Source organism: Hyperolius riggenbachi, chromosome 3 (genome assembly GCF_040937935.1).
Source record: "Hyperolius riggenbachi isolate aHypRig1 chromosome 3, aHypRig1.pri, whole genome shotgun sequence".
Taxonomy (NCBI): Eukaryota; Metazoa; Chordata; class Amphibia; order Anura; family Hyperoliidae; genus Hyperolius; species Hyperolius riggenbachi.
This window is the reverse complement of record NC_090648.1, coordinates 209,478,637-209,501,638: the sequence shown is the minus strand read 5'-3', so window position 1 is coordinate 209,501,638 and position 23,002 is coordinate 209,478,637. Positions and strand designations below refer to the sequence as shown.

The 23,002-nt window shown below is 44.4% G+C and overlaps 1 protein-coding gene across 1 annotated transcript; it reads right to left on the bottom strand.

The window, feature by feature from the left end:
- Positions 1-1,957: 1,957 nt before the first annotated feature.
- On the bottom strand, positions 1,958-22,635 carry LOC137561295 (hydroxylysine kinase-like). The gene is made up of 5 exons (XM_068272557.1): positions 22,464-22,635; positions 14,295-14,644; positions 14,004-14,146; positions 6,775-6,958; positions 1,958-3,017 (listed from the first exon to the last, which is right to left on the bottom strand). Exons 2-5 carry the CDS (start codon positions 14,635-14,637, stop codon positions 2,548-2,550), a joined length of 1,140 nt encoding a protein of 379 aa, XP_068128658.1. The 5' UTR covers positions 14,638-14,644; positions 22,464-22,635; the 3' UTR covers positions 1,958-2,547.
- Between the last annotated feature and the right edge of the window lie 367 nt (positions 22,636-23,002).

Here is a 23,002-nt window from a genome sequence, read left to right as displayed (position 1 = left end):
TATACTGGGGGAAACTACTATCTATACTGAGGCAACTATACTAGCTAATACTTTAAATTACAGTTAGCCCCGCCCTCATCCAGTCATGACCACGCCCATTTTTGCCACGAAGCACGTCGCAGGTTGTGGCCACGCCCATTTTCTTAGGGGGTGTGTCTTTTAATACCCAGCACCGGGTGCCAAATGCCCTAGGTACGCCACTGCTGAGCACTTTACTAGCTATACTGGGGCACTGTACTAGCTATACTGGGGCAGCTAAACTTCCAGCGCATGACACTGTCCACCAGGCCGCGCATCGTAAACTTCCCTCCCCCCCCCCCCCCCGGGTCCCCGGAGAAAAATTTGGTCAGAAAGTGGTCCCCGGGCCGGAAAAGGTTGGGGACCCCTAATCTACAGTATAACACAGTTGTTTATAATCTATATTGGGGACATTTAATTTCATTTTAATTGTTATTGGTGAAACCTAGTCTTAGCTAGTGTTGGGCGAACACCTGGATGTTCGGGTTCGGGAAAGTTCGCCGAACATGGCCGCGATGTTCGGCATGTTCGGGCCGAACCCCGAACTCCCCGAACATCCCGCTTTTGGGGGCCCTATGGGGTCGCAGGCATAAGGGGGGAGCATGCCCCGATCGCGGGGGGGGGGTCGGAAATTCCCCCCACCCCCTCCGCTAGCGCTCCCCCCTCGGCCCGCTTCCCCATACAAAAGTTTGGCAAAAGTAAAATAGTACCGGTGGTGGTGGTGGCCTTGCACTGTGAAGTGAGTGAGGAGGAGGAGGAGTCCGGAGAGTGACGCGTTGAGGGAGGCCGGGCAGCGGGCGGTTCAGCGGTAGTACCCTTGTGGTACTTCCGCCCTTTCTCTGACCTCACGTCCTCTGCATACGAGGGTACGCGTCACGCGTACCCTCGTATGCGTCATCACGCAGAGGACGTGAGGTCAGAGAAAGAGCGGAAGTACCACAAGGGTACTACCGCTGAACCGCCCGCTGCCCGGCCTCCCTCAACGCGTCACTCTCCGGACTCCTCCTCCTCCTCACACACTTCACAGTGCAAGGCCACCACCACCACCGGTACTATTTTACTTTTGCCAAACTTTTGTATGGGGAAGCGGGCCGAGGGGGGAGCGCTAGCGGAGGGGGTGGGGGGAATTTCCGACCCCCCCCCCCCCGCGATCGGGGCATGCTCCCCCCTTATGCCTGCGACCCCATAGGGGGGCAGTATTCGGCCGAACAGGGCCCTGTTCGGCGGCCATTTAGTAGTTCGGGGCGAACCCGAACTTAAAAGGCCGAACACCATCAGGTGTTTGGCCGAACTCGAACATCACCCGAACAGGGTGATGTTCTGCAGAACCCGAACAGTGGCGAACACTGTTCGCCCAACACTAGTCTTAGCCATATGTTCTCTGGAATTATCTCCCCCAGTTTCCTCCGATCATTTGCCTGATGAAGCGGGACTGTACCCGCGAAACGTGTTGCAAAGTAGAGCTTCTAATAAATGTTATTTTTTTATATAAAAATAATGAATTTTTGTCTGTTTTTCCTTGAGGGAGGTAAGTCCACTACTCCCCCCTTTTAAACAGTTTTTAGTCGCTTTTATTCTATTTTGGCGCCTCTGTTTCAAACATCTAAACATTGTCTAGTCCACCCTTGGTGGAGGGGTGTTGTTACCCCCATCTTTCCTGTCTACAGAGAGCGACTTCTTAAACCTGAGTGGGGCCAGGTTATAATTCTCCCCACCTGCAATTACAGTGGTTGCCTGTGTGGTAACCCACATTTGTTAGTATATTTTCATTTACTCCTAAAAACACTTACTGTGAATCCTGACGATACTACACCATATTGGGCTCTCGGTTTCCATTTTTGTCTTACAAAATATACAGTATAGTGCAACTTGAACTTGCTAGCAGATCACAATGAGTAGAAGAATACTTTGACACAAAGAAATTGTAGTGACAGATGCATTTTCTGATCAGTCCTGATTTTATTTCTTTTGAGGAAATACTATTTTCATGTCTCATTCTCAGATATGCTCATTGATTGGGTTCCACTTAATGTCTATATTTTACCATGCATTTCAGATGCTCTGAAATATATTATTGAAACCTGCTTGCCAGTGAACTGTAGCTAGTAGAGACCTGCTCTCTGCTTTTCAGTAAAACATGTGTGGGTGAAGCTGAATGCAAAGTTTGGCGACAAAGGTTACAAGCATGGAAATAGTTATTCCGTTTAATGTTTATCAGCACAGTTCATTGCCCACTGTATCTCGTGTCACTTCTGTGTGCAGTTCAAGACTAGGGGAGGAGCTTGAGTAGGCTCCTACGCTGGCACAGCCTGTTGCAGACTTGTAGCTCATAGGAAGTGGAGTTTTCATTGTCTCACCTTTTGAATAGGAAACTGGATAAACAAATGTACAGCTCCCTGTAAGCACAGCTATAAAGACATGATTACATGTACAACTGCAGTAACAATTTACTCTGGACAACATATGTGCTTTAAAAATTTAACCCTTTCCAACTTGAGTTTAGTTGTACTTGAACAATGAATTAAAAAATTAGGCTTGATGTATTTTGTCATGATATGATCTAGCAGTTTGCTCCCAAATCTTCCCCACAGCCTCTTTCCCCATATCAAGTAATGTAATTAAATGTTTCCACCCAGTTTTAGCAGTTACCATGAGATACTCTTCATTTTCCGGGCACAGTAGGACACTGTACCTGGCCATCACTAAGGACTGAGCAAATCTACAGCACACCAAGGTGAAGAGGGCCTCTTTCTCCTCCCTTGTCAGTGGGATGATGCTTTCAAATCCTGCCAGTACATATCCCCCCACCAAGAGAGGATCTTTGCTTTCTATCATCATGTACATTATTGTGATGGCTACTTCAAACACATAGTAACCAGAGCTCATGTCACCAAAATCCAGAATCCCCGACACATGGTATTGTTGCTTCGTGTTTTCATCAGGTCTGTTATTCTTCTGCAATAGTATATTATGGTCATTGAAATCTCCATGATTTATGCCTGTGAGAATTAAAAACAACAACAATAAGTGAGATACTTACTCTTCTTGCTCCTATTAAGGTGAAATGTTATGAATATATATAAATCAAAATGAACTACTATAGAGACTATGCAAACTAGGAACACGCTATCATTATGGGAAAGTGTCAGTGGTGGAACTACAATTCATGGAGCCCCCCAGCAAAACTTTGATGGGGCCTCCCAATGTTCACATCCCTTCCCTTGCTTCCCCTTGGTGCCCTTCCCAGCCTTAGGGCCCATCTCACAAGGGTCATAAAACAAGTGTCGCCGTCATGATCTTCACACCCGTAACAAGTGTAGCCACAGTAACACCTGGTCTGAAGTATAGTCCCCTGTATCGGAGGATACAGCACTGCTCCCCCCTAGTTACAACCATGGAAAGTGCCCTCTGTTTCCAAAATAAAATGAACTACAATCTCTTATCCAGACTAGGAAAACTCTGTGGCAAAGTGATCCTACTGTCCCAGTTGGCATATTTTGCACTCAGGAAAGGGTGCACCATCTTCAGAAACAACAAAGGTTTTGTTTTTTTCACCTATACAGAAAAGATTCCTTGACCCTTATTCAATTCACTTTTTTTCCAGAGTTTACCTCTAGGAGATAATTTTTTATCTTCTCTTTAACCACTTAGGTCTATCTGGACAGATATATCCGTCCAGATAGCCTTCCCCGCTGCAGCTGAGCCGTGTGTGCTCCCGCGCGCTCCTGCCGCCTTCCACACTTCCCATTCATTGATCTATGTCTCCGCAAGAAAAACGGCTTCTGTGAAAAGCCGCGATTTTTCTATGTCTCACGTCATCCCTTCAGTTCCTGTAAGCAAGAGCTCTCGCTTACAGTATGAAAAACCAAATCATGCTTTCAATTTTTTTTACATTAAACAAAATATGGCTGATTAAAACATACGTAAATTCTGATGGTGAATGCACAGGAAAATATGAATATATCGGAAAAAAACATACAAATATTTCACCTGAACTACCTTATTAATATCCAACAATGTGCAACTATTTCCCAAAACTCTTTTTTTTCCTTTTCTTGTATATTCAGCTATATTAAGGCTGTCACATTCATTTCCTTTTTGAACAATACCAGTTGCCTGGCTAGCCTGCTGATCTTTCTAGTCAGTAGTGTCTAAATCACACACCTGAAATGAGCATGCAGCTAATCTAGTCAGACTGCAGGCATAAACACCTGATCTGCATATGCTTGTTCAGGGTCTATGGCTAAAAGTATTAGGCTGCATTTCCACTTGTGCGGTGCGGAATTGCCGGGAAATCACCGCAGACGAAATCGCATGCGGGTGCGATTTTGCATGCGTTTTTTCCCGCGATTTCGCATGCGATTTCGCATAGGGTAGTAGGTGGGCGATTTTAAACATGTCACTGCCTGTGTAAATTAACCTTACCTCCTATGTGAAATCGCATGCGAAATCGTGGGGAAAAACGCATGCCAAAACGGCATGCGATTTCCCTATTAGATACATTGTATGCGATTCACTTAGCGGTGTGCGTGGAGCGAATTCTGACGGCTCTGCCGTGCAGATTTTCCCCGCACACAAAAACGCTCCGCGCAACGCACAAGTGGAAACAGGCCCATCCACTTGTATTGGCAGTGCGAATCCGCATGCGGATTCGATATAGTGGAAATGAGCCCTAACATGCAGAGAATCAGCAGGATAGCCAGGCAATTTTCCTTGTTTAAAAGGAAATAAATTTGTCTGCCTTCTTTGTGAACCTGAACTTTACAGCAGCCACTCTCCGTCTGTGCATTCTCATACACATAATTGCATTATAAAGTGCACTGGAACTGTGAATATGCCCTAAAGACTGTTTATAGGGAATCTGGCGTGAGAAGCATGGTATTGCACCCCCCATTGCCCCTTTACCATAACTTATACCTATAAAGAAGACACACACACCATATATGGAGAAAGGCCGCAGCCGTTTATTGGGGAAACATGAATGACAAACCTTTAATAAATTGCACCACACTTTAGAGCTTTAGATTTTTATCGCGATTTTAATGAAAGTGAGTAGGAAAGATTTTAAAAACACTAATCAATCGCAAAACGCTCAGAAAAGTTGTTCTAATGTGAATGGGCCCTTAGGCCTTGTTCACAAATTGCGTTCCGTTTGTGTGTCCATCCACGTTTGGCTTTTTTGAGGCGATTTTTATTTCCGATTCCTGGCGAATACCTGCTCACTGTTTTTTTTTTTTTTTGTGAACCGCTTTTCTAAGCGGTTTTACCGAGCGATTGCGTTTTTACACTTCCTGATGTCAGTCAGGAAGTGAACTCTCTGGAAAGGAATAAATACAATGGGCTCGATTCACAAAGCGGTGATAACCCATTTAAAGACTTTAGGCGTGATAACCATTTTATCATGCCTAAACTCAGTTTAGGCATGATAAGTTTAGGCATGATAAGTTTAGGCATGATAAGTTTAGATAAGTTTAGATTGTGCGCAAAGTCCCCGCACGCAAAGCAGCGTCATTAAACTCTATGCAAAGTGCACCAGACTTTGCTAGCGCAAAACTTTTGATCAGCTGTGCACTGCGGTGCTAACCCAGTTGGTGCTTTAACTTATCACACCTAAAAACTTATCACACCTAAACTTATCATGCCTAAACTTATCACACCTAAACTTATCATGCCTAAACTGAGTTTAGGCGTGATAAAGGGCTTTTCACTAGCGTGCTAACTGTTAGCACCGCTTTGTGAATCAGGCCCAATGTATTTATTCTTAAAAATGCGAACGCAATTGCTGCACAAAGCAATTGTGTGAGCGTTTGTGTTTTTCCTATACCTTCCATTGAGGCAAAAATGATCCATGCACCGCTTTTGTGAGCGGATCGGAAACAAACTGCTCAGATGTGACTTGTCTCATAGGGTTAGAGACCCATCTGGAAATCCCATTCTGAATGAGATTTCCTTCAGGGCTTGGCCGTCGCCATGGCGACGAACGGAGTGACGTCATCGACGTCACAGGGACTCCCGATCCACCCCTCAGCGCTGCCTGGCACTGATTGGCCAGGCTGCACAGGGGTCCCGTGGAGGGGGGCCCTCTTTCGCGTCGAGTAGCGGCGGATCGGCGGCGATCGAGTTAAACACGCAGCTAGCAAAGTGCTAGCTGCGTGTGTGAAAAAAAATTCTAATCGGCCCAGTAGGGCCTGAGCAATGACCTACGGCATCTCTGGACGAGCTCAGCTCATCCAGAACGATAGGGAGGTTAAAAAAAGCGAAAAACGCCTCTAGTGTGAACAAGCCCTCAATGGGGCAGGGGGGACAATCCCATGTGCTGACAGGTTTATTATACCTGTCTTCTTACATATGGTGACGGCCATATTTATTTCCTTTTAAACAATACTAGCTGCCCGGTCGTCCTGTTGATCTTTTTGGCTGCATTAGTTTCTGAATCACATGTGCAGCATGGTGCTGCAGGAATTCAACAGATATTCATGTAATTACAGCAAGGTTTACACAAGAATGATCCAAATCCCAGGAAAGGATCCTAAAGCTAAGTACCCACATGAAGATGCACTGGGCAACCAGAGGTGATGAACGATTGTTCCACATACTGTAAATAAAGAACGAACGTTGTGATTCAAGTTGTGTTGAGATATGTTGTATATTCAGCTTGGGGTGCAGTGATATACTGTATTAGAAGCTCCATACTCGCTGCCAGTAGGACATGTAATAACTGAATGCCCTGTGAACTGTACACGATACACTACTTACATCTGCGAAAAGATTTTACATTCTGCTGCACAGAAGTCTCATACTGGCTTATCACTACTTCAATCCTCTCCTGTAAACTGTGTTCTGTTACGGCATATATATATTTTCTGAGCAATGGGGTGTTTGATAAGTTCCAAATATATTTGCCACGATCCAAATGCTGTTTATATGGATGTTGGAATTTCTGAAATGAGAACAAAATTATTTTCAGTTTTCTAGCTTAGATGTAGCTTTCCCATTCCTATTTCTCATCCCCTTATGTCACTGGGTGCTATCACATGCAGAAGTCAATCTCTGCTTCAACTTTCTAGTGTATCTCAGATTTCACCAAAATGCAGTGGATAGGTGAGGTGGGGGATGCGTTGTCAGGGGCTATTGGGGCCAGCTCCTTATCCTCCCTCTTGTGCAGAGTAAGGCCTCTTTCCCACAGGGACATTGCGCTTTAGGGGACGTTATAGGTCGCATAACGTGCCACTAACGCAACGCCTGGTGGTGTCGGAGGAGGACGCTACCTAGAGCTGCGTTGTGCAGCCAGGGCCGGCCCTAGACTTTTTGCCGCCTGAGGCAAAATTGGAAAAAATCGCCCCCCCCCAGCCGTGGGGGGGGGGGGGGACACCTAGCTGGAGGGGTAGCGGGCAGAAAGAGGGTATTGGCCTAGCGATGGGGAGTGGGGTCGGACCCCCCCTCCCTCATCTGGGTCCCCCGATCTGCGCTGCTCCTCCAGCGTTAAACCAGCGTGCATATCATTAAGAGGCAGCGGGCGGGGGAATCACTCACCTCTTCCGCGTTCCATCGTGCATTCCACCGACGTCACTTCCTGCATGGCCGTCCACTTACAATACAGTGGGCGGCGTTGCCGGAAGTGACGTCAGTGGAGCACACGATGGAATGCGGAAGAGGTGAGTGATTCTCCCGCCCGTTGGCTCTTAATGATATGCACGCTGGTTTAACGTTGGAGGAGCAGAGCAGATCGGGGGACCCAGGCGAGGGAGGGGGGGGGGTCCGACCCCCCTCCCCACCGCTAGGCCCAATACCCCCTTTCTGCCAGCTACCCCTCCAGCTCGGCGGACGGCCCCCAGCATCTAAGGACAGGCGGGTGCCGCCCCCCATATCTGCCGCCTGAGGCAAATGTTTCACCCCGCCTTATGAGCGGGCCGGCCCTGTGTGCAGCTCTTGGTGCGCCTTTTGTGTCCTATGTGCTGCGGAGACCACGTGATCGGAGCACCAGCCAATCAGCGGCCGCTCCAGGAAGTAAACACTGCAGTGCAGTGAATATTAAGTAACCATGTGGCTGGCTACAATAGCAGACTCTCCCCGCCTCCTCTCTGGCCCAAAAAAAACATAACTGAGCATGTGCACACAGTCTAACGCGGCTAAAACCGCATAGAACGCATAGCATGCTGCACTTTATTTGAACGTGCAGCGTTACAATGTAACACAACGTGGGCACTGTGAACAGCCCATTCATTTAACATTACTGTGAGTTGGTCTGCGTTACAGGCTGCTCTAACGTGCGCCTGTAACGTCTGTGAAAGCAGCCTAAGCGCAGGGAGCACTGTTACATTTGCCAAGTCCACTCTGTATCAGGATACATACGAAAATGGTGCCACGGTGATGCCGCTAATCCGTCTTCCGCTTATTGTTATTTAGCGTTAACAGTTAATCATTAATTACTGTTAAGAAATCGTCTCCTTAAAAACATTAAATAACTTTTTAATTGATATTAATAACTCTAACGTTCTTGATAGTAGTCTTCATTTAAAGTTATTATTTTTAACTGCATTCATTGCTATTTTTTATTTTCAGATCATTGATATTTACATATAAACACATTGCAGTATAATACATTTTAGCTATATTTAAAATGTAATGCAGTGCGCAGTCCGATCCTGCACAAAGTGTATTATAGTTAGTAAACATTAAGAGTACTGTACTTTAAAGGTACAAATTAGCTAACATTAATATCATTATGATTTTTTTTTTAAAACTCCAATCCTGCACAGTCACAGTGTATTAATGTTAGTTAACGTTCACAGTACTGAACATTATTTGCACAAAATTGATAGTGTTAGTTTACGTTTACAGTACTGCACATTACTTGCAAAAAGTTGATAACATTAATAACGTTAATATTGTTTTTTCAAATCCTCGATCTGCAACATCTTTAGAATTTTTGACAGTGTTACATTAAATCCATTCACCGTTTTGCAGTAAAATAACGTCTGCAGTTTGGCTTCTGTAGGGCTCTGTTGATAAATAATGTTACTGTGCACAATAACATCTGCTTTTTGGCATATGAACGGCGCTATTGTTAAGTAACTTTACTGTGCGCTGTTCTTTTTTCCCTGTGCGCCATTATGATACAGTACTAACGATAAATAGCGGTAAGCGTATCTTTTTAATGCGGCGCCATTTGTATGCATCGGCGCAGGGCGCCATTATTCTCTGATCCGCTGTATCAGGTCTCCTCCTCCTCCTGGTATCTTTGTGATGCATGGAGACGTCCGGAGGCTCCTGATTGCATGTCACATTAACCACTTGAGGACCCAGCCTTTACCCCCCCCCCCCCTTAAGGACCAGCGCTGTTTTTTATGATCTGTGCTGGGTGGGCTCTGCAGCCCCCAGCACAGATCAGATTGCATGCAGAGCGATCAGATCACCCCCCTTTTTCCCCCCCTATGGGGATGATGTGCAGGGGGGGTCTTATCGCTCCGCATGTTGCGGGGGGGGCACCTTAAAGCCCCCCTCCGCGGCGAGATTCCCCCCCTCCCTCTCCTCCCTTTCCCCCCTGGTGATTTGGGCTGCACAGGACGCTATCCGTCCTGTGCAGCCAGTGACAGGATGTCCTCTGTCACATGGTGGCGATCCCCGGCCGCTGATTGGCCGGCAATCGCCGATCTGCCTTACGGCACTGCTGCGCAGCAGCGCCATTCAATGTAAACAAAGGAGACAAACGTCTCCTGCGTTTACATTACGTCTGCGAGCCGCGATCAGCGGCTCGCAGGCTATTCACGGAGACCCGCTCCGTGATCTAACAGGAAACGGCCGCTCGCGCGAGTGGCCTTTCCTGATTAATTAGGGAGGCACCTGGCGACGCAGATGTGCGTCGCTGGTCCTCCAGCTACCACTTTGCCGCCGCACGGTATGAGTGTGCGGTCGACAAGTGGTTAATATGAGTCTCAGGGTGGTGCGTAGAGTGATTCTTGGGAGGAAGAGACCAGATACAACACTCCCTGTGCTTACTCTGCACAAGAGTAGGGGAGGAGGAATGGAACAACTGGCCATTACCGGGGAGAATGGATTGTCCAGCCATGACACCACAATCATTTTGCTGGGAGGCCGGGCCGCTGATGTTATGCCCCTTACTAAATGTATTACATTTAATGTCAAGCAGTCACAATGTTGCTATAGGGCAGCTTCAGGCAAATTGCATATTCACCAGAAACACATAGTGGACAAGGGATATGTTTCTCCTGAAATGTTTCTCCGGAAAACCTGCCATTTAATGTACATCCTCATGTGCAGCCAGTCTCACCTCCTCCTACACTTGCTAAAATGAAAAAATGATTTCTTAGCATTTCAAAAATATGGTCAGGCAGCATAGTGCTTCACTTGGTTATCAATCTCAACTTGCTGTGCTGGCATTCCTGCTTTCAGTTAATATTTAACAGGGATTTAGTCTGTACCTCTCAGTGTTACAAGCCCTACTGCATAGAGCCAGATTAATCCATGCCATGCACTGATGAGGATCAAACAATCCGAGACAGTCTGTATGCATGTTGGATTATTATGGCTCTGTACAAATTAACAAGCTGACACATCATTGCATTCCAGCGGTTCTGGAGGTGTGTTTAGCTTCTAAGGGTACAATGGTTAATTTGCATATATTCAGCAGTGTTGCACTGGGAGACATCTCAAGCTCACTCCAACCTGAATTATCGCAAATTCTTTCTGTTTTAAGAAAGCAAACTTTTGTTTTTCTTACCATCTTAGTAAGGGGGCTTTTAGGACCATTGTAGTCCCTTACACACTCCAATGAGTTCTGGGTCACCATGAGCTTGCTGGTTAGTCTGTACCTCTCGGTGTTACAAGCCCTACTGCATAGAGCCAAATTAATCCATGCCATGCACTGATGAGGATCAAACAATCCGAAACAGTCTGTATGCACGTTGGATTATTATGGCTCTGTACAAATTAAGAAGCTGACACATCATTGCATTCCAGCGGTTCTGGAGGTGTGTTTGGCTTCTAAGGGTACAATGGTTCATTTGCATATATTCAGCAGTGATGCTTTGGGAGACATCTCAAGCTCACTCCAACCTGAATTATCGCAAATTCTTTCTGTTTTAAGAAAGCAAACTTGTGTTGTTCCCCTTTATAATAAAAGGGCCAAAAAATATAGACGTCCTTTTAATGGGTGATCCACCACACCCAATTCCAACACTTGTTTCTTATAGAAAGGACCATAGAAGAAGATGCTAGTGCACAGTCTTGCAGTATAAAGCTTAATATAAATGTTATTGGCACAAATACAAAAATTCAAAAAATGAGCACATTTCATAAAAACTTTTCATCCGTAAGAACAATCTCCATGAGTCATAGAAAAAAGCTATAATGAGACTGGTATATGATATGGCTTGACGTGGTAAGCAATTAATTCAGACAATGACACATATTCATTTCGGGCTTATTGTTTGTCCATCATCAGGCCGGAGTATACAAAAGTAATTCTATAGGGCCCAGTCAGCTAGAGAACCAATAAACAGAAGGAAATGGCATCTGAACCAACCAGATGCTAACACATTATCCCCATGGCAGGCAGCAGAAATCAGCCATGTGGTTATGAAGGGAGTGTCTCCCAACGCGTACGTTAAAAAGGGGCGCTGGGAAAAAAGGGCGCCGGGTTTTTAACGATAAGCATGGATAACGTTTAAAAATGTATTGTACTGTATTTCGTTTAAAATTAATGTTTTTTAAAGTTATAAATCATTAAATAATGTGCATTAAATCGGCAATTGTAAAAACGTTAATCTTTCGTTTAAATAGTGAAACGTATAATAACGTTTAAAAAAAAATTACTAAGTAACCCTCCCTGTACCTACCCCTAACCCCTAGACCCCCCTGTTGGTGCCTAAACCTAAGACCCCCCTGTTGGTGCCTAAACCTAAGACCCCCCTGTTGGTTTTTTCGTTTAAAAATAATGGAAAAAAAATAAAAAAAAAATAAAAAGTACTGTTTTTCGTTTAAAAATAATGTTTGGAAAAAATATTGTACTGTTTTTCGTTTAAAAATAATATTTAAAAATGTATAAATCATTAAATAATGTGTAATCATGAGAAACAGTAATAAAACATTAAGTCTCCGGGCGCCGCTTTTAAAACGTTAGTTTTCTCCGGCGCCCTTTTTTCCTATCGGGCGCCCATTAAACGATATTTATTATAGGAGTGAATGGCGGCGCCCGATTTGTCCACTAGCCTCAGGCGCCCGAATTTACTGTTTCCCTCCCAACAGCTTCAGCAGCACGGCTTAATGATCTGTAGTGCGCTCTATGCACGCCTTACATAGCAGTGCGCGCTGCCATGTAAGGAGTGTGGCTTCCTTAGTTATGCGCATTGTAATGCACAGGGGTGCAGCTAGGGTTTTGGTGGCCTCAAGCAACCTATAACTGGAGGCCCCCTCCCCCCAACCCCTTCCATGAATGGAGTATTGCAAAAATGGGTAGGGCACCACCACCAACTAAAGCCATGGTGAAAAATGGGCGTGGCCAAGACATGATGTGGGTGGGGCCAAATATTAGCAAAATACAGGTAGTCCCCGATTAATATATGAGATAGAGTAGAGGTCAGGGCCGGGCCGAGGCAGAGGCGAGAGAGGCTCCAGCCTCAGGGCGCAGTGTAGGAGGGGGCGCACAACTCACTCAGCTATCATTCCCCTATTGTGTTTGAAGCAGAGAAAAATAAGGAAAGGGGATACATGGCAGTGACTGCAAGCCAGATAACTAGAGATTAGGGGGTTGGGGGCCCTGGGGCACCTCTTAGTCTAATAGCAATCAGTGTGTGATGGCTGGGAGGGATGGAGGGGCGCACTTTGGTGTCTCAGCCTTGGGTGCTGGAGGACCTTGTCCCGGCTCTGGTAGAGGTGGTGCCCTCAGTGGTGGTAGCGAGCTATAGGTGCTGCAGTATAGGTAGCCACTAGCCAGGTACAGGTAGTGCCCTCAGTAATAGGTAGCAAGCTATAGGTGCTGCAGTATAGGTAGCCAGGTACAGGTGGTGCCCTCAGTAATAGGTAGCACGCTATAGGTGCTGCAGTATAGGTAGCCAGGTACAAGTGGTGCCCTCAGTAATAGGTAGTAAGCTACAGGTACTGCAGTATAGATAGCCAGGTTAATGTGGTTCATTACTAATGCACGAAGCAATGAGCTTAAAGGGAACCAGAGGCCCCAGAAAAATTATTTTATACATACCTGGGGCTTCCTCCAGTCCCATACGCACGGATCGCTCCCACGCCGCCGTCCTCCGTGTCCTGTATCCGGTGGTACCGGGTCCCGTAGTTTCGGCCAGTCGGCGGTAGCACGCGGCCAATTGTCCGCATCACAGGGGATCCCGGCATACCCTTACGCGTGCGGCTGCATACTGCGCAGCCGCACGTGTAAGGGTATGGAGGGAGCCCCTGCTCATGCGGACATTTGGCCGCGTCCACCGGAAGTGACGGGACCCGGTACCGGCGGATCCAGGAAGCGGAGGATGGCGGCGTGGGAGCGATGCAGGCTTATGGGGCTGCAAGAAGCCCCAGGTATGTATAAAATCTTTTTCTTTTTACAAGTCCGGCGTCTCTGGTTCCCTTTAACATTAACTGTGGATGGCCCTGCTTCTGTGAAGTATCGCTACCACAATACTTCACTGGCGGCCGCTACTGATAGCATATAATTCCAAAGGGTTCACATACTTTTTATTGCTTCTGTATCTAAAGAGTCCATGTTGCCCATTGCTGAGCCACCTTCATCTATAGTAGCAACATTAGACTGTGACTACAGTAGAGGGACAGTCATTGACATGACTATACACTCCATAGAGAACTGCAGAAGATGGCAACGCTATATTAATGGTCTTACGCCTTAGGCAACACAAACAGGTCTTCTCTCATACAGCAAATGCCCTTTTAGCAACACATTGAAGAACAATACATGATGAAAGTGAACCGTGTTTATCATGACAAAATAATAAACATACCTTAGTTATGTTTTCATCAACAATGGCTGCCATTCTGCCAATATCAAATAATATTTCCGGAGTTGCAGAAATGTTAGCCGCTGGTGTTCCAGGAAGGTAGGTTAGAAGTCTCACCATATGATTGTGTACTTTGTCCCCGTAGTCTAAATGGGAGAAATATTATTTTAATATAATGGATTCAGACTTAGTTGTTGATTCACAAAGCTTTTCTCTTAAAATATCTCACCTTACTTATTTTTCTTGCATGGCAAATGGCAAAACTAGTGTTTGGCATTTATTCAGTAACCTTACCTATAGCTTCTAGGGACATGATACGACCAGTTTTGGTGAATATGGGATTGGGTGTAGGTAGTCCCTTTTCATGTAAGAACTTCATAACATGTGTTTGAACTTCAATAAGTTCTGTTTGTTTACTGCTTTCAGCATTCATGATCTTCAAGACATACTCATTTCCAGAGGAAGTCCCATTGCTCTGAGTCTGTACATAGAAATTCTGGTCATCATAACTTGGTAAAGACGTCACTGTCGATACTTGCAGGCCAAAAACATTCTCCACCAAAGTGATGACTTGAGCTTTTTTGAGAAGTGGTCTGGTAGCAATAAACGCTCTTTCATCTTCAATTTCAGAAGTCATCTTCCAGCTTACAGAAGAAAGTAATTTTTTTAAGACATCAAAAATTAAAATTATGGAGAGCAGTTAAATTTCTACATACTTCAAAACAATTATGAAACCATTTGTATATATGAAAAAAATGGTATTTTTCTTTTTTGCATTTTTATTGTGCAATTTTTTTCCAACTAGGCATTCCCTGCCTCAAGCTTTGGGCGCACGTTAGGTTGAACTCTGCAAAGGTGGCTGCCCAGGACTGAGTGCATTATTCCCCTCCCTACCTCACCCACTAGACGTCATCCCGCCTCCACCCTCCCTCCATAGCAACAGAAGGTGTTGCTTGGCTGCAGCTGAAGGACACATCTGTATGTGTTCATGCATGAAACTGGGGGCAACAGTTATTGAAAGTGTGTATGTAGCCTCAGAATTGTTTAGAATTATCTACAGTATCTATCTATCTATCTATCTATCTATCTATCTATCTATCTATCTATCTATCTATATATGTTATGTAAGTTCAAGCTCAACTCAAAGCACAACACCCAGAAACACAGAAGGTGGCACAATGGCATAGCCAATAGCCCTCTTGCAGTGCTGGGGTCAAAGGTTCCAACTCTTTATTCAGCGATCTCCATGGAGTTTATGTATTCTCTGTGGGTTTGTTCTAGACACTTTTATTTCCTCCGACATCCCAATAATATACTGGTAACTTTGGGAAAATTTGTTTCCCCAACATCGAGCCTTAGACTATGACTGCAGTGGGGCTTAGACTGTGAGCTCCTCAGAGAGACAGTTAGTGACATGACTATATACTATGCAAAGGCACTGTGGAAGATGTCAGCACTATATAAATACACTACAATAATAATAATAATAATAATAATAAAAGCCATTATTGGTATTGAAAAGCTACTCCCTTCAGCTTATTGCCTGAATGGTGTAGGTAAAAATCTATCTGTTGGGCTAATATTGCTCTCCCTTCTTACAGAATGGGAAAAATAGCTGCTTAAAGTGAACCTGAAGTGAGAGGTATGGGGAAGCTGCCATATTTATTTCCTCTTAAACAGTAACACTTGCCTGCCAGTCCTGCAGATCAGTCCAGCATTAGTGTCTGAATCACACACCCAAAACAAGCATGCAGCTAATCTTTTCAGTAACATCTAATCTGCATGCTTGCTCAGGGTCTATGGCTAAAGGTATTGGATCAGCAGGACAACCAGGCAACTGTTAATGTTTAAAATTAATTAAAAATATGTCAGCCTCCATATACCTCTCACTTCAGGTTCCCTTTAAAAAGGGTAGCAGTTACTTCCATTCAGTAGATTGTGAATGCCTGTTTTTCATTCCGAGAACTTGAATTCAAGAAGCCTGAGCCGTGTGCAGCATTCAAAGTGCTTACATAACAAAAGTATTGCCAAAGTGAACTCCATAATCCTTTATTTGTATGCTAATTTCTCACAAAGGATCCTGCAGTTATGTTATTCTCTGTGTTATTGTACCAGTTATCATATTTCGCAAGTGATCCTTCCAAGCATTGCAGCCTTAATATGCAGATCCTTAAAATAGCATCTGGTTTCCGTTAGCTGTAGATTGCAGCAGCTGTGCATCCTCCCCTTGTAACCCATTCCTGAACACAGGAACGCTTCTTTGTGCAGTATAGCATTTGAAAACATATGCCTTCACCTTCTAGTCTCTAAGTATGTCCTGATTCAGACAAGTTTCATGGATGCGACAGCCTGTAACCACACTTTATATTTACATTTAAGAAAAAAAATGTAATGTTGTTCACTGCTTTTCTGCAGAAGGAAATGCTACAATAAAAAATATTGTAAATAATGCAAAGCACAGGGTTTAGAGCTCATGGTTCCAACTTTGATATGAATCTATCATGAATGTACTTTATGTTTCAATCTATATACTGTAATAAATATTATTGCATGATATGCGGGCCGGATTTACCATAAGGCACTGTAGGCTTGTGTCTACAGGCGTCTGATGATGGAAAGGCGGCTCACTCCCCGCTCTGAGCGCCTCCTTCCCCCCCTTCACTATGGAGAGTCCTGAGCAGTACATAAATGAGAGGTTACTCACCCAGGTCTCGACATTCCACTAGGAGTTAACACTAGCTACTTAATACTGAGGATACCTGTGGCTACCTAATGCTAGGGGACACCTGTAGCCACATAAGATGGGTAAAGGAGAAATGACAGCTAGGCCAGCCAGCACACTTGTGGTGCAGTAGAGGTGTGGGGGGGGGGGGGGGTTGTAGGTTCATGGAGGGAGAAGTCTAGAGTGCTAGGACATCAGTGCCTATAGGCTCCTGTGATGTAAATCCAGGCCTGATGATATGACAAATTGAAATATTTTGCTTGCTGTAAAGGTGCCCACTGCCCATACATTGGTGGATAGCTGGTAGATCAGGTAGACAATAGAGATAATCCAGATATCAAATGTTTCTCCTTTCAGTACTCAATCTGAACAATGTTGGGCCTTCATGCTCTGAAACTAAAAATCGATTCTGTGTGGATCAAAATCATGTGAACATTAACCGATTCCTTTGTGATCAACCAATATTTTCCATCCTGCTTGATTGAGTAAATTTGTTGATTTAGGCAGATATTCGTCAATTTTCATCGATCCAGCAGGATGGAACCCAACTGATTCTCAGCCGATCAGATAAAAGTATTGATTTGAATGGTCAATCAAACAGGAAAATCAAGTAAAGTATGGGCACCTTAAAGAGAAACCATAGCCAAGAATTGAACCTCATCCCAATTAGTAGCTGATACCCCCTTTCCCATGAGAAATATTTTCCTTTTCACAAACAGATCATCAGAGGGCTCTGTATGGCTGATATTGTGGTGAAATCGCTCCCACAGTGTGATGTCAGGGCCATGGTTCTGTGGTTCTGACATCACACTGTGGGAGCCTCGTTGCATTGTAGTAAATAACAGCTGTTTACAGCTGTTTCCAACTGCCAAAAAAGCAAGCAGCATCTCCTTCCACTGACATCATCTGCCAGCTGTAAAAATGTCACCATATGATAAATGTCAGAATGTAAATCAGGGAGAGGAAAGATTTTACAATGGGAAAACACTGTCTAAATGATTTATACATAATTATTGTAAAAATGAAGAACTTTTTGTAATTACATTTTTTACACTGGAGTTCCTCTTTAAGACTTGAGGTAAATTCCATAAATTACTGAAAAAAAGATGTATCCTTGTTTACATTCTTTACACTGCTTTCTTATTCTTAAATAGTTAAAGTTCCCTGCTTCTTATAGTTCATGAGCAGCTGGAAAGTTACAGGCAGAACCTCCATGGACTTTGCCTAGAGTGTCAGCATTCTGTCTGTCTATATCCTGGGTTATCACCACCAGTGCTGCTCATCCAGATTCCGGATATCCGGGTAACCTGGATATCCGACCTTTTTTCAGCTATCCGATTCGGATTCAAAGGATAGCTATCTGCTGATAGTTGGCTGGCAATGCGGATTTTCGCGGATATCCACAGAAATCCAACTATTGAGATACCGTATGACGTCTAGGGCATCATTGAGCCAATCAGAGAGCTCCCAGCAGAAGCATTAGCAACCAATCAGAGAGGGAAACCCTGGCCATCCCCACCTGACCTCATTGAGCAAATCAGAGGGCTCACAGCCTAAGCCCTGGCACCCAATCACAGAAAGGAACACTGGCCAGCCCCCCTGTATAATAAGGAGGGCTGCCATGATGAGAAATATCGTCCTTGCTTGTGAATGCTCACTGAGAGACATGCTCCAGTGCTGCTGGCCTAGCAAGTGCTGTATACAGTGATAAACCTAAAGTTGTTCAGTGATTAACCCCTTCACTATCACTACACTATTGTTACATTGTTAATTAGACTAGCTAGCTTGATTTCATTCAGTGAGTGACAGTCAGAGTGTGTGCTTCAGTGCTGCTGGCCTAGCAAGTGCTGTATAAAGTGATAAACCTAAAGCTGTTCAGTGATTAACCCCTTCACTATCACTACACTATTGGTGTATTGTTAATTAGATTGATTTCATTGTGTTGACAGTCAGAGTGTCACATGCAGCTGACACATTGCTGCAGCTGCTATGTGTCTGTGTGTGTGCTGTGCACAGACCAGGCTAGCTGCTGCCTGCTGGCCAGCTATTAGCCTTAGCTAGGTACAGTATAGGTTAGGGATTAGGGAATAGGATTACTGTGTTATTGTGTAGTTAGTACTGTAGTACTGCAGTCAGTGCTAGTAGTTGTTAGAGTAGTAGTACTACTGTGTTAGCTTACTACAGAACTGCTGTGCTGCTGAGCAGTGCCAGTGTGACAGTTAGTGTCTTCTACTCTGCTGTCTGACTGTCACTCGGCATGTGGCACTTTGCACGTGGCACTTGGCACGTGTAACGTTGCACTTTGCATGTGGCACTTTGCACGTGGCAGGTGGCACGTGCAAAGTGCCATGGGCAAAGTGCCACATGCAAAGTGCCATGTGCAAAGTGCCATGTACAAAGTGCCACGTGCAAAGTGTAAAGTGCCACGTGCAAAGTGCAAAGTGCCACGTGCCATGTGCAAAGTGCCATGTGCCAAGTGCCATGTGCAAAGTGCAAAGTGGCAAGTGCAAAGTGGCAAGTGCAAAGTGGCAAGTGCAAAGTGCCACGTGCCAAGTGCAAAGTGCCACGTACAAAGTGCAAAGTGCCACTGCCAAGTGCCACGTCCGGCATGCTCCTGGCAGACGTTACACCTGCTGCTGCTGCATTGCCCTGCTCCTGCAGCCGTTGCTGCTCCCACCGCCAGGGTGCCACAGGTCACTGCTGCTGTGCAGATACCACCTATATTTAACCCAAAACACAATTGCTGCGTAATTTTTTGGAGGTGTCTTGGCTGAAAACTGCCATGTCCCAGTTGTGCGGTTGGACTTTGGACACAATGGCCTCAATTCACTAAGATTTATCAAACACTTCATGCGTAAAATCTAATTTTGAATTGACTAAAGTGTTGAATATTTATCAAATGTTTTATTGATAAAACGTTCAATAAATATATAACATAATATAACACCTGTAACGATCGGTGTCAGCAACCAGAGTGAGAATCTGATCCTTGGCGATCCGCAGTATCCCCAAGAATACAGATATACCCGATTATTGGGGATCTGCGGAATCGTCAATAATCAGATATGTCTAACCTCTAGACACCTGAGAGAGTGTAAGTGTTTGGTGCAACAGTAACAACTCTGAGTAAAGACCACCAGAGGAGCTGGCGGCCTATACTCCTGAGGAATTCACCCCTGACTGTGGGTGATATTCCTGTAGCCTGTGGACCCCTGAGTGAGGGACCAAGGCTGGAATGCAGGAAGCCCTGCTGCTAATATGTAAGGTTTTGCCCTGAACTGGGCTAACGTAACACAGTAATAACACAACCTAGTCTGGGGTGTGAGGTCCGTATTCACAACACCCTGGAACTAGTCTGGAGCATAACATAAATGATAATACAATTCCCTAGTCTTGGGTGTGAGTTCTGTGATTCATCAACACCCTGGAACTAGTCTGGAGTATAACATAAATGATAATACAGTTCCCTAGTCTTGGATGTGAGGGCCTTGATCTCAACACCCTGGAACTATGCTAGAGAATACACAGAAGATACACAGTATTACTAGTCTGGGGTGTGAGGGCCTTGATCTCAACACCCTGGAACTGGTCTAACAAATAATACAATTCAATTAGTACTTTAAGCTATCAAGAATCTGACTCAGTGTGGATTCCCAGCTCCAGCCGGTTCTGGCACACTGTCGGGTCTAGCTAAGGTCTGAGTGCCTTCACGCAAGTGTTAGCAATGGCAGACAACCAGCAACTGACAAGCAGCAGAATATATAGTTGCTGGACTCTGCCGCCCCGCCCGAGCCATTCAGCCAATCATAAGTCCTGCAGGAATCAGCTGATCTTCCTGATCAGCTGACACTTCCCCTGCTGGTATAAAGGTCCTGAGTTCAGGCCCGCGCGCGCATAGCTCTCCATCTGCCTATGTGCACTAACAGACCCAGCCACACCAAGTGCATGCTGCTGCATGCAAACCGCCGCGTTGGACGCGGAAACAGCCGCTTTGCTGTCAGGACATGCGGCGGCTTTTCCGCATTCCACCATACTACCAGACGCGTGTCCATGCGTGCAAACCGCCGCTTTGGACGCGTAGTCAGCCGCCTCGCTCTTGGCATATGCGGCGGCTTTTCCGCGTTTTCTCGCAACACCTTAGTGAATTAAAAATTCGTTTTTACCCATGAGGTAAATTATCAAACGTTTGATAAAGTGTTTGATAAAGCTTAGTGAATTGAGGCCATTGTGGGCTGCACGACGGCTGTCTGGAACCTAGTCCTGATGGTACTTTACACCCAATTTTTTTTTTTTTGGAGAGGGGGATTTTAAGTCCCCACATCATCAATTAGTGTTTCCCTTTAAAAAATGATGCTACATGCCTCATTTACCTTAAAAAAATGTTTTTAAAGAGAAACTCCAACCTAGAATTGAACTTTATCCCAATCAGTAGCTGATATCCCCTTTTACATGAGAAATATAATGCTTTTCACAAACAGACCATCAGGGGGCGCTGTATGACTGATTTTGTGCTGAAACCCCTCCCACAAGAAGCACTGGGACCGCTGTACTTTTGGCAGTTTGTTACAATGTAACAAGGTTCACAGACAGGAAATAGCTGTTTACAGCTGTCTCTAACAGCCAAAACAGTTAGGAGCAGCTACATAACCTGCCCACAGTAAAAATGTCACCATGTAATAAATGTCAGAATGTAAATCGGGGAGAGGAAAGATTTTACAATGAGCAAACACTGACTAAATCATTTATACTTAATTATGGTAAAAATTAAGCACTTTTTTTACTACATTATTTTCACTGGAGTTCCTCTTTAAAGCAATTTAAAGGCTACTTCCGTTTTTTCTATCCAAATATCCGAATTTGCCCGGATACCCCGGATACTAAGGTCAGATATCCGATTCAAAATTAAGATCAGAAAATTTTGAACTCGGATATCCGACCCGGATCGGATATCCGGATTCGGATCCAATCCGGATTTTGAAAAGGGGTATCCGAGCAGTACTGATCACCATGTTGTATGCTTACCCCGGGGGGTACTTGTGATGCATCCAAGGGGTACTTAGGCTTGATATAGTTAATTCAATATGACAAATTTAGAGTTTTAGAATATGATAAATAAAAGAAATCCTGTATAAACAACAACTCCAAATTACAATTTTAACTATTTAAATGCCATAGTAACTCTTGGAAATTGTTTAGAAACAATTACCATGTACAGTAAAACCCCCGTTATCCAGAACTTAGTTAAACAAAATTCTCAAGAAACCAAAAAAAATCCTGGCCTTGCAGGATGCATCAATGTATGTTTACACTTCTTTATACAGTAATAAACCTCTGTTAGATTAAGTTAAATCTGTCCATTGTCCTAATTTGATTTTAATTACTGTATTTTAACATTAATACAGAGTTAATGGTAAGTATACAGTGTGGGGTATAGCCAATCCCTGTTGGTGTCAGATAATAGGGGGAACGTTACTGTACTACTACTAAATATATCTGTAAAGGGGTACTTGAGATAATCTTACCATACAAGGGGGTACTTGGTGAGCACAGGCTTTCAAAAGGGGAAACATACTAATAAAATGTTGAGAAACACTGGTCTTTATTAACCACGTTGTAACCTATGCACAAATTCTTGTTATTGAAAGCGTCCAATAAAAGTTCAGTACAAGTTATGAAACGATCAATAGCTATGAAAAACATATATTTATACATACATTTGCTAATGATAAGAAATACCCTACCTAAACTCTCCAGGCTCCCAGGCTTGCTCTCAGTCGATGCGTGGATCTGTATCGCAGAGTGCTATGAGAGCAGCCTACTGACAGGCTGCAGTGTTGCTGGAACTGGATGTGGGAGGCCCAAATTGGGCCTTATGTATGTCCAATAAGAAAGTGCATCCTCATAGCCAGAGAAAGTTCCGTACGGAGCAGCTGCAGATCTCAAAACAATAAAGCTGAACTTTGCACAAACGTGCTAAACGCACCAGCTTTTTCTGCCTTGTACATTTCCTATGACCCGCTGTGACTGTTAAATATTCACCCATTCTGCACATTCCTTTTAGATAAGCCAAAGCTGTTAGATGATCTTAGAATAAAATTGTAAATATGGATTGAATTGCTTTAAAGAGGCACTGTCGCGAAAATCTTAAAATTTAAAACACACAAATAAGAAGATCATTTCTTCCAGAGTAAAATGAGCCATACATTACTTTTCTCCTATGTTGCTGTCACTTACAGTAGGTATTAGAAATATGACATTACCGACAGGTTTTGGATTAGTC

Bases quoted from the DNA above. Each gene is read 5' to 3' on its own strand.
- LOC137561295 (XM_068272557.1), bottom strand. From the start codon at position 14,637: ATGACTTCTGAAATTGAAGATGAAAGAGCGTTTATTGCTACCAGACCA. The intron at 14,147-14,294 runs GTAAGGTTACTG...TCTCCCATTTAG, and splicing joins CATGTCCCTAGAAGCTATAG to ACTACGGGGACAAAGTACAC. The intron at 6,959-14,003 runs GTATGTTTATTA...TTCTCATTTCAG, and splicing joins TTGATGAAAACATAACTAAG to AAATTCCAACATCCATATAA.